The sequence below is a fragment of the Bos indicus genome, chromosome 19 (assembly GCF_029378745.1).
Source record: "Bos indicus isolate NIAB-ARS_2022 breed Sahiwal x Tharparkar chromosome 19, NIAB-ARS_B.indTharparkar_mat_pri_1.0, whole genome shotgun sequence".
Taxonomy (NCBI): Eukaryota; Metazoa; Chordata; class Mammalia; order Artiodactyla; family Bovidae; genus Bos; species Bos indicus.
This window is the reverse complement of record NC_091778.1, coordinates 36,938,991-36,951,259: the sequence shown is the minus strand read 5'-3', so window position 1 is coordinate 36,951,259 and position 12,269 is coordinate 36,938,991. Positions and strand designations below refer to the sequence as shown.

The 12,269-nt window shown below is 38.0% G+C and overlaps 1 protein-coding gene and 1 non-coding gene across 8 annotated transcripts in view; both read right to left on the bottom strand.

Moving 5' to 3' along the window:
* Positions 1-12,269, bottom strand: part of SPAG9 (sperm associated antigen 9) — a 151,953-nt gene that overhangs the window by 69,651 nt on the left and 70,033 nt on the right. For all 7 annotated transcript variants that reach the window (XM_070773266.1, XM_070773269.1, XM_070773264.1 and 4 more), the window contains one exon: positions 7,125-7,275. In XM_070773266.1, coding sequence (XP_070629367.1) covers positions 7,125-7,275 — 151 coding nt within the window. The remainder of the gene's footprint in view (positions 1-7,124; positions 7,276-12,269) is intronic.
* Positions 2,769-2,855, bottom strand: LOC139177870 (small nucleolar RNA SNORD86). The gene has a single exon (XR_011562335.1). It is a non-coding gene; the product is annotated as a small nucleolar RNA SNORD86 (small nucleolar RNA).

Here is a 12,269-nt window from a genome sequence, read left to right as displayed (position 1 = left end):
TGCTGCTTCTGTAGCAACCTTATTAAAAATAGATAGCCTCAATCTAACCATGAGAAACCATCAGAGAAGCCCAAATTTAGAGACAGTCTACAAAATAACCAACCAGTATTCTTTCAGCCTGAAGGTCATGAAAGACAAGCAAAGACTGAGAAGCTCACATATTAGAAGGGACTGAGGCAACATAACTTAATGCAATGTGGGATCCTGGACTGGATCCTGGAACCAAAAAAGAACACTGGTGGGAAAATTGGCAAAATCTGAATAAAAGTCTGTAGTTCAGCTAATAGTATTGTACCAATGTTAATTTTTTAGTTTTAATCATCTTATCGTGGTTAGTTAATATTGGTGGATGGCAGGTGATGGGTATCGTTCCCTCTGTACTGTTTTTGCAACTTTTCTCTAAGTCTAAAATGTCTAAAAACGAAATGTTAAAAAAACAAAAAACAACCAAGAGCATTAACTGTTTTGAAATGTAAAATCATACATGCATTTTATGACAGGATTTTTAATCACAGAAGACACAAGAGTAAGGTTTAACTACTACAAAGATTCAAGCTTGGGAAAACTCAAGAAATAGGAACGACTAAACATAAATGGAGGAGGATGGAAAATTCTTCTAAACAAGAATGCTGGCTTTGTTCAGGCATTTTTCGTTTTGCATGCTAAGCACATCCTCTGAAGAATGCAGCACGCATTGACCGCTGGCTTTATACACCAAACCCTGCTAACAAGACCTTCTCACAGAAGCTCCACTCAAGTAGTTCAAGTCATGCAGTTTTAAAAGAACTCTAAAACTTTCGTAAGTAGGTACCAACCCAATTGCTTTTAGCTAAAATTGTTTTTTCTCTGTTTTAAAAGTCACATTCCATGAATAACCAACAACCTAGGAGACTCTTAAAATGAAAACTAATAACCTTTTTGGATACATATACAGATTTGCACGTCCGCATGTCTTAGGCATGTGCAGGTGCATATCCATGCACAGCTGCATATACACATACATATGCGTACATGTGAAACTAGATGGGATCTATGAAATCACTGCCAAAGTGATACCAACCAAGGTCTAAAAACTGTGACAATTTTATGTATAGCGTATTTTCAATATTTAAAACATTCTGTTCTCTTTCTATATATGGGCACAAGGGAGAGATATCTGAACTCTAAACTTGTAAAGCAATGAAGAACTTACACAACACAGCTGGTGAGAACACAAACGGCTACCATCCCTTGGCAGGCAATTTGGTGATATCTAGCAAAATCTGAAATACGGGCTTTGATTCAGCAATCCCACTTATGGGAACTATAAATACCAGCACAAAATTATGTACAAGGTTTATCCAACTCAGCATTGCTTGTAATGGCAAGAGATTAGGACAAAGTGAGGTGTCCTATCAGTAAAGTAGATTTTAATGGCAGTTGGTATATGTGGTCCCTTCCCCCTGGCCCTTCCTCTGCAATTCTGATGTATTATTCATCTTCCTTCATTCCCTTGTTTTCAATTTCTTTTTACATTGGACTCTTCTTCTAAGCACACAAACAACCCAGCCTGTCCCATTTTTGTTGTTGTTGGCTTGTTTTTAGTTTTATAGGGCTCTAGAGGATGCACAGGGAAATACCTCTGCAAGTTATGCCTCACTAGGAAAATGTCCATTCTAACTTTTCTGGGATAGTTTTTGGAGCTTTTCCTTTTTCTTGGAGCCACCATTCTTGCTTCCCTGATAGCTCAGTTTGTAAAGGGGCTTCCCTGATAGCTCAGTTGGTAAAGAATCCACCTGCAAGGCAGGAGACCCTGGTTCAATTCCTGGGTCGGGAAGATCTGCTGGAGAAGGGATAGGCCACCCACTCCAGTATTCTTGGGCTTCCCTTGTGGCTCAGCCGGTAAAGTATCTGCCTGCAATCCAGGAGACCTGGGTTCAGTCCCAGGGTTGGGAAGATCCCCTAGAGAAGGGAAAGGCTATCCACTCCAGTATTCTGGCCTGCAGAATTCGATGGACTGTATAGTCCATGGGGTCGCAAAGACTCGGACACAGGACTGAGTGACTTTCACTTTCTGTTATTGCTAGCAGAAGCCTCTTAAAGTCTACTGCTGAGTGGGTCCGCCTTGGAAGAGAATTTCCTCTTTTTTGGGGGGGACCCTCGTTTCCTGACTCTTCAGGGTCATTAACTGATTCCTCTTTGGGAAAACTTGGAAAGACTTCTATAGCCAGCTGTCTCTTCAATATTGTTACTAACTAGCTCCTCCTTGGAAAAAGATTTCTTTTTCTTGGGTTTGGAGGTAATAAGATGAGTCTTCCATTCCATTCTCCCAGGGAGCCTTCTCAGACTTTTGCTTTTTCTTCTTTTGGAGTCTTTTACTTGTCTCCTCATTCCTCCGGGGCACTACTGTTTTCTGAAGATGCCAGGGCAATCACAGCCAGCCTTTTCTTTTCCTTATTCAAGTGTTTCTTCTGTTTCTCCAGCTTCCTAGTAATCTCAGCAGCTACTTTATCTGCCTGAATCATTGCCTCCTTCATGACATGCAGATTTCTTTTGTGGAACCTCTCCAATCTAATACACAGAAGGACAGTCCCTCCTCAACTTGTTCTCGAAGCTTTTCCCCAAATACACTGGTGGGTACCTCAGAGAAGCAATCAAATTGTGAGGCAATACTGCCTTTATTTTGCCAGGTATTAGGAGAGGTGGCCTCTGTTCTTGGCAGCTGCTTGGTCAATGACGGTAGAGTAGAAAATGAGTCTGGAAATCTGATCCCTTTGCTGGACCCAGGAAATCACTCAGACACTAGGACTGGCCATCAACCCTACAGCAAGAGGCCTGTTTAAGTGAGAGAGCCCTGATCAGCCATCACCATGAATGTCCCATTCTAAGAGTACTTTTCCCTCTACCCTGGCAACTCAAGATATCCTTTTACTTTCCTCCAACCACAGCTACTTACTTCTTGAGTAACCTACATACTATTTCCTTTTTTCATGAATATAATTCAGTTGGAGGAACAACCTTACCTTAACATTTTTGACCATTTCCAGCCTTAGCTTTTTAATTTTTGTTTATTTACTTATTATTTTTGGGCTTTGCTGAGTCTTGAGCTATCTGGGCTTTTCTCCTGCTGCAGCAAGCAAGGGCTCCCCTCTAGTTTCAGTGTGCAGGATTCTCACTGTGGTGGCATCTCTTGTGGTAGAGCACGGACTCTAGGGGGCAAGGGCATCAGCAGCTGTGGCACGTGGGCTCAGCAGTTACGGTTCCTGGGCTCTCAGCAGTTGTGGCATATAGGCTTAGATGCTCTGCAGCATGTGGGGTCTCCCCAGATCAGGGATCAGACCCGTGACACCTGCATTGGCAGGCAGATTCTTTACCACGGAACCACTAGAGAAGTCCCAGTTAGGAACATTTTAAAGAAATGTTTGGTTAAGTCATTTTAAAAATCAATTTTTAAAACAGTATTATACTACTTCAGATAAACTATCATACCTAGTATATCTGCTCCCCCATTCACATCTCCAATTAGGCCTGAACCACTGAGCCACCAGGGAAGCCCCCAGCCTTAGCATTTTTATAATACATTTTCAACAGAAAATGCCATTTAATGTAAGAAGTTCCTTTTTACCAATTTCACCAGAAGCCCCCCAGTCAAAAATTTCTGTTAGTGATACAGTATAATACTCTTCTGCTTTCAGCTTTAAACTGATCTCTAAACCAGATTTGAGGACCATCAAAAAGGTGTCAGGTGAAGCTTCAATGTAAGCTGTGGCATTTAGATTGGCCTTGACAGAGTACTTCTACTGGTGGTTAACCTAAGCAGGACACAAATGCGTATGTGGGAAAACTATAAAGAAAAGCAACTGGATGCAAACGTGTGGAGTTCGAGAAAGGTCAGAGATTAAAATTTCTGAAAGCTGATGGGTGGATGGTACTTACAGACATGAAACTTGAGTTACCTAGATTAAGTAGAGCAGAGGGCTGAGTTTTAAGCCCTAGAGAACTCCAACATTTAGAAGTCCAAAATCAGCAAAGGAAAAGGACCTGTGAAGAATACCAGAGACTGGGGGGTTGGGGGGTTGGGGGGCGTGGGGAGAAGTATCCTGGGAGCAAAGTGAAAAAAAGCATTTCAAGAAGCAGAGAGTATTCAAATGTATCAAATGCTGCTACAATGTAGCAAGGGAATGGGAATTTTTCATGTTTAGAAAGATGGATATTTTGGATAACTGTAAAAAAAGGCACACTGTTGTAGTAAGTAGAATTAAAGTCTCAGAGGAATAGGATGAACAGAAAAAAAAAAAACACATTCTTCAACCATGCTAAAGTCTGTCCCCACCTTGAGGTCTTTACAGATGCTATTTGACCATCCTGAAACACATATTCCTCTGGACCTTTCCATGCCTGTACATCTTCTTTTCAGGGCACAAGTCACCACTTCCAAGAGAAATTCCTTAGCTACCCCTTCTTACTACTATTCTCTAGACCCTTACTTTGTTTTATAAAAACAGTACATAACACTACTTGAAACTCCACGCTTCCATTTATTTATCTGTTGATTTTCCCAACAAAAATACAACAAATAAGGAATAAATATGTACAAATACTTCTTTTTAAGTTTTTTTAAGAACAACATGTATATTTTCTAGGTGCACCAGTCTTGGCAGATATTCCATTACAGTTATCCCTTGTTATCTGCAGGGGATTGTTCCAGAACTCCCTGTGTTTACCAAAATCTACAGATGCTCAAGTTCCTTACATTAAATGGTATAGTATACCTGAAGATATAACCTTGTTGACTACAACTCTCTCACAGGGAGAAATCTGCAATAAAGCAACAAAAAAGGTCCATAAATTTATAATCATGGCCAAATCTCCTTTACTGCCATTCTTCTGCCATAGTTTCCCTGGTTTTCTCACACAACATTTTCACCTTAACCTTACTTCACACAAAAAAAGTGCCAGTAAAATTAATATTACAAGCATACTCTTAATAGAGCTAGATCATCCTCAAAGTTCTTAGAAAAATGAAAGTTGAAAAACACATTACAATAGAGATGGTCTAGTCCCACTTCTGTCAGACATGGAAACCAAGACTAGTGTGTTTGTTTAATGCAATCTACATGTGAACTCTAAACCCAACTCCCAGGCTTTTGCAAAGTTAGAAAAAGACATCTGATTAATAACAAAGACTTAAGTAAATAGTAAAATATGTCCTGATTATGAGACATATCTCACAAACTTATCCCTTTTGGGGTGGGGGGAGATGCTGCATTGGGTCTGCTGCTACACGTGGGCTTTCTCTAGTGCAGCAAGCAGGGGCTACTCTCTAATTGCAGTGTGAAGGTTTCTCATGGTGATGGCTTCTCTTGTTGCAGAGCATGGACTCTAGGGCGCACAGGCTTCAGGAGTTATGGCGCATGACCTCCAGCAGTTGTGGTACACAGGCTTAGCTGCCCCACAGCATGCGGAATCTTCCCAAACCAGGAGTCTAATCCACTTCCCCTGCATTGGCTGGTGGATTCTTAACCACTGGACCACCAGGGGAAGTCCTGTTAAGCCTTTATCTCATTTACTGGCTCCATGTCCACAGTAGAAACAGACTGGATTTCATTTTAAAAACCTCTCTTGGGAATACATACCTTAGTATCCCTAGGGAGGACCCAACTCCCCTGTTCAAATCCATCTGTTAATCACTTTATAACTAGTCAGAGAATGGAAAAAACGTGAAGTTAGGCCTACTGTTAAAAATAGTTTGCAGTGGGAGCAAAGCTATGAAATATTTATTTACTTCTTACTGTTTTGAGCACATTTCAAAGATCAATGAAATGGTTCTAAATGCCTCTACTTACTAGAGCTGAGAAACAGACTGTTTACATTATGTCAAAAGAATCTTTCTAACACCTAAAACAAATAATTCATTTGACAAACATGTTCTGAGAGACCACTACGTGCTAGGCACCTTTTCTAAGTGCTAGGGACATGGCAGTAAATAAACCACATGGATCTTACATTCTTAGTGGAGAGAAACAAAATAAATAAGTAAATGTCTTCATATTTTAGAGGTATCATAAGAGCTATCTAAGGGGACTTCCCTGATGCTCCAGTGGCTAAGAATCTGAGCTTCCAGTGCGGGGGCCTGGGTTTATTCTTAGTGAACTAGACCCACATGCCACAACTAAATACCCTGTGTGTCACAACTAAGACTCAGTGCAGCCAAATAAATTAAAAACAAATTAAAAAAAAAAAAAAGTTATCTGAGTATTTAAGCCATGATAAGTAATTTGGAGAAAGAGACCAGAAAAGAGAGAGAGAGATGTAAGTAACTCAACTGTATTCATTTAGGTGGTCTGTTTCATGACAGAGTAGATATACTAATGTAACAAGGTTCCTTTATAATCAGTTCCCTTTATAAATATTCCACTTTATAAGATATAGACTATAACTTCAAATATTTTTAATTATTAGTATATCTCCACTCTTAGAATATATTAGTATTTATATTTACAACTTATTTTGTAACAAGTTCTTGGTCAAGAATATAATAACACCAGGCCTTTTTAGCTAAACACACTTCACTTTTGGATATTGCTTTATGAAGGTGTTGAGGAAGTTGTTTTGCTGTCACTCAGCCGTGTCCGACTCTTTGCTACGGACCCCGTGGACTGCAGCCTGCCAGGCTCCTTTATCCACGGAATTTTCCAGGCAAGAATACTGGAGTGGGTTGCCACTTCCTTTTGTTTTTTTTTTAAAGCAAAGCCCTATTAAATTGTGAAGCTTCCCAGCAGTGAACCAAGGATTTTAGGTGGCAATAATTTTCAATTCTTAAAAACATAGGTTCACTGATCACCCCATCCTAAATTCATATAATGTAAATCAAATAGAAACAGCCTAAATGAAATCGAAATGTTGGTCATTAGTATGACAATCAAGACGTAACGATGCTTGACTCTGTTTTCCTATAAAACTTGAAAAATGAGTAATACAAAATGAACTCTTTGGGAAGAACTTATTTCCAATTTAAAAAAAGCATTAGTTTTACCAAAAAAAATGTACACATACTATTTCATTTTCTTCTGGTTGTCTAGCACTTCAATTTGGATAAGAAAGCTTATAAAACAAACTGAAGATTTTCATAGGAGAAAGCTTACCTTCAGACTGGTATGAGAACGTGGTTGACTTAATTCCTGAAATTTCCATTGTTCTGATCCAGGGGTCTCGCCACCTTTCTGAGTGTCAGGCGTAAGCAATCCGTCTCCAGAAGGTAAAGGGAAAATCCCTAACGATATAGGACGTTCTTTTCTATTTGGAGAAGGCAGAAGAACTAAGCATTAATCATTTTTAAGTTTATCCATCATGACTGTAAGTAATAAACCTGGGCTGTCACTGCTCTAGAGTCATCATTCTTGAATAATACTGTGTGCCTATCTGAACACGTCGACTTACCAAAGAGAAAGGGCGAAGTCTCACAACTTAAATTAAGCCCCAAGAAATCAATTAAGAAAGGTAGTAAAAAAATAGTTTAGAAAATCTTAAGTTACTGATGAGTTCCTTGCTCAGGAAGCAGTCTGTGGTGTGGTTTCACAGCAAGGGGAGCTGCTACAGTTTCACCATGCTTAGGTCAGCCTTAGGGAACTGCAAACGACCCCCACTCCTGCTTCTCTAGGCTTTCCAATTTCTCATATTAATCCCTAAATACTTACCCAAGTCTCTTAGGGTGTGTTTTTTCTGCCTTGAGGAAAATGAATACATGGTTTAAATCAGGCCTACTGATTAAATAGTCAAAAGAACATGTACCAAAAAAAGTTGCCTGCCATTTCAATCAAGAAAGAATAGAATGTTGTCTGCCATTCAGCCATTAGCCACTGTAGCCAGTCTGGATGGAGAGCCCTGAGAGGAATTCAGGATGGAGAAAAACGGGATACTGGCCCTGGATAGTTAAGATACATATCAAAGAAATAATTTCAGTGAGCCCAGACTCCTCCAGCTTCCCAACCATAGAAAAGCACTAAAATCATTAACTTGAGATGTTTGTCTTTTGTAATTAGCAAAAACTCCTGAGTATCCGAGTTCCTCCCTTGCAGTTCCTCAGAGCTATCTGAGAGGCTGCCCTGACGGACTATGGTCCTTAAAAACGTCCCTGAGTAAAGCATAATTCTCAACTTTTAGGTTGGGCTCTTTTTGCCCCCAGAGTTTTATCCCCTAAAGTAGGAAAACTATATTTTTCTACAGGAACTCATATTTTTCTGTATGAGTTCCTTTTCATCACAGTATGTATGACAATTCAACTGTCAGTTTTTCCAAACAAGGATGCCCAAAGATTCTTTCAAAAACTGTAGTTTCCAGTGTTTTGTGGGAAATTTCAGTGAATAAGTGTTTCAATTTTAATAACAGAACTTGAACGAGAAACACATCCTTTGTTAATACAAAGGGTTTTTAAAGAGTAGAAGCAAGCCTGGTTCTGAAGGTCATTAACTCAAATGGAAATTCGCTAGAAACCAAACACTAAAGGTTTGGAGCTTCTGGTAAAACTGTAAGAACAGGAACACTGAGGTTATACGTAAAAGTTGGAAAATATTCAGTTTTGCTAAATAAATCTTTATTCTGTAAGCTTATTTTTATACCAAGAAACTTTAAGCCACTTTTGAAATGTGTCCTCATTGAACACAAAGGGTACATTGCTTTCATTCCTAACAACAATCAGGAAGAATTAGTACAACTGTCAAACGTCTTAAAGATTAGGTGCAGCAAAAGGGTTGAGAGATTGTATTCTATCAATGTTGTATGCACAAAGAAACAGAACAGGACTTTTCTCTACCAGAGTTAACTACTCATCACTTCTTCACACTTGGGATACTTTTCCTATTTGATTTGGGAGAAAAATTCAAACACACATAGGCAGCACAATAAAAGGTTAGATTTTAAAACCAAATCTAAGCTTGTCTTTATGACCTGCCAGAACCACCAAATAACAAAGCAGTCAGCTATTCTGTTTATACAAGATTTTCCCAACTGCTGGTTCAGCAAAAAAGCTTTCATAAGTCCACAGCATAAAGAGGCATTATTTATTATATCCTTACTGGATAATACAGAACACATTATACACATACATGTTTCCACTTATTGTAGAACCTATTCTTTCTTGAGAATGACTCACCCCTTTCCCCTATCTTTTCTGCTTGATTTTAAAACGCCCTTTATTTCATCAAACGATGGTGACGATGACCGGAAATTTGGGACAGGCAACATATTTTGGGAACTGAAAATCTAAGGATCTTAGACTTACTGGATTACTTATTCTTTTTAACATATCTTGATGACTTAAGCAAAAAAGTGACCAAGAATTTAATCAGATGGAATTTAATGGAACACTCTCTGACCCCAAATGCATAGAAAAGTAATACAAACTTCATTCGAATTTATCACACTGCCAACAGAAATAAAAACACAGGCCAGTCATGAGAGTTATATTTCTTTATGAATGAGAACACAATCATTTTCACACATGTCAAATACTGGAAAAGTGTAAAACTACTGGGGGAAGGAGTCAGCTAGGAGTCCAAGCTTTACTTTCCCATTTCTGTTAACTACAAAATCTACAGTTCAAAATACGAGTAAAATTCAAACCTTTACAGTGCTTTTACTTTCCTCGAGAAACTGCTCTACAGAGGGGGAACTTTTCTTCAGAAACTGATAGCTGTCAAGAGGGTCAATGATGCTCTAGGTCATACTGTTTCAACTCTGGAAAAATAGTATTACTACACACCATTCTTCCCTCTTTTTTTTACTGACTTGGAGGGAGGGAGAAGGACATATAATAATGCATGTTAGTTAGAGTCCTATTTTCAAAAGGAAACCCTGAAAAGACAACATTAGGTCCTGTATGTATATTGGTGTGTATATTTGATACTCTATATATTAAATATATATTATATATTTATATATAAATATAAATTAACTATATATTTAACTATATAGTAAATGCTTCAGTAAAACTCACAGAAGAAACCAAAGAATGAAAATACATGTGGGAAAATATCAAGTGGCAGATTTAAACACCAGGTGTTTCAATAATGACACTACTGTCAAGAAACGAAGCTATCAGAATCAGCCATCAGAGTCCTTATTACATCTATTTTTTAAACTGCCATACATCCATTTTTAAATTGGTTATTTAAATGTTACCTATGTGCATAAATAACTTTGCAAATATGTCTTTAAATATTTTTATTTCCACTTAAATAATCATTAATAAAATCTACTATACATATATATAAAGAGCAGTAAAAAGATTACATTTGTTCAACACCCACCAATGTGGCAAGCACTGAAATGGATGATATATTGACATATTCTCATTTAATCCTCACAAGGAAATAAGAATTATTTTTCCTGTTTTCAGATTAGGAAAAGTGATGCTCAGAGACTTCGGGCACTAGTTCTTGGAAGAAACGGGATTCGAAGTCAGGCCTTTTTTGACTCCAAGACCCATGCACATTTCCTGGAACTACTGCTTCTTGCCAACTGCGCTTCAGTCATGTTTGAATCTTTGCAACTCTATGGACTGTAGCCTATCAGTGTCCTCCATCCATGGGATTCCCCAGCCAAAACACTGGAGATCTGGACTGCCACACCCTCCTCCAGGGGTATTTCTGACCCAGGGATCAAACCCATCTCTCTAAGTCTCCTGCACCGGCAGATGGGTGCTTTACCACTAGCACCACCTGGGAAGCCAATCTTAATATTAAAGACTTCGGTATCTTCCTTCAGTCAGATCAACAGCAACTTTTATGTCAAGAAACTCTTTGAATTTAATCATGTTATTTTATGAATAAAATAGCTAGAGCTGATATAGTTTTACTAAAAATGGAGTAAATATAAATGATTATGAAAATTATTTACTTGTTTAATTTACAATATATCTTTAACTGTTTAAATACAAATAATCATCTCACGAATTTTTAAAATGACTCAATGGGGTAAGAAGTTCAAAGGAGGAAACTCGGGTACAGAGATTAAGTAATTTGCCAAAAGTCCCATAGCTCATGTGTGGCAGAGCATTTGTAGCCTGGTAGTCCAACTCTGAACCTCTTATCCACAGCATAGTACTGGCTTCATAAATGGAACTGAAACCTAGGACAGCCCTTTAAAATTAATCTTATGTTCTTGAGTTTCAATTTCCTAAGCCTATATATACATACACACAAATCCTTTATGTACTAAAATGTACACAAAGCAAAAAGATTGCTCCCAGTTTTTATAAAATCAGGAAAAAAATAAATAAATGACCAAGTTTTAAGACCACAGATGAAATTTAATTTCTGGACTTTAATGTTGAACATGAGGATGAGGAAATTTACTACTTTAATTTCTTTTTAAGTCCACAATTAGGAGTTGAGTTTTAAGTAAACATTTACATAATAAAAGCTATACATTATGAACTTCCATTTAAAAACCACACACGAAGCAGAAATCTCAACAAATCAAATTTTTATCTTGGTGAGTTAGAAAACAAAAGAAACCACAACATTAAACCTCTAAAATATAGAAAATGGTTCTTAGAGCATGCAAGTACAGTGACCAGCAGAAACGCTACAGAGATTAATGATATCCCCACAAGCAGGCATGGATATCTGTTACCCAAGTCTACAAAGAAAAGGCAACATCTGACAAAACAATAGTGAATAGGCTTTGTAAAGCTTTCCAACTTTGATGCATAAATAATTGGGAGAAAAAAATGAATTCCTTGCCCTAAAAGGTTTAAATCCTTTCACTTCAAATATATTTTGCTGTAGGAGGAAAATATTTAAATTGTCAGTTCCCATGAACTGCTATCAAAAACTGTAAAAAGGATGCCTGAACCTCCAACAGTCAAAGGATCATTGGAACAAAATAAACACCTATGGCCTGTGTCTAATCAACTACAAGTCCCACCATAAAGATATTTGCTTCTAAATGCTCAGATGCTCTCATGAAGCGGTTGTGTACATTTGGACCCAATGCTCTACTCCTATTTTCCCTTTACTAGTTGAACCCTCTGCTTAAAACAAGACCACTCTGACCTTGTATTTGTGTATAAGTACAATCTGAAAATCCTTTTCTTAAGTGGGTGGTTTCCAAACACAAAGCATATCCCTAAGCGATAGTCTATAAATTACTATATATAAGAATAGAAGTCTTAGCTTCAGGCCATTTTCCATTGTTTCAATCTGCAACATGAATGATTACAAAGAACACCCATAAAGCTAAAAATAAAAGAAAAACCAACTAAAAAAGGACTTCTAAGAGAGACTGAA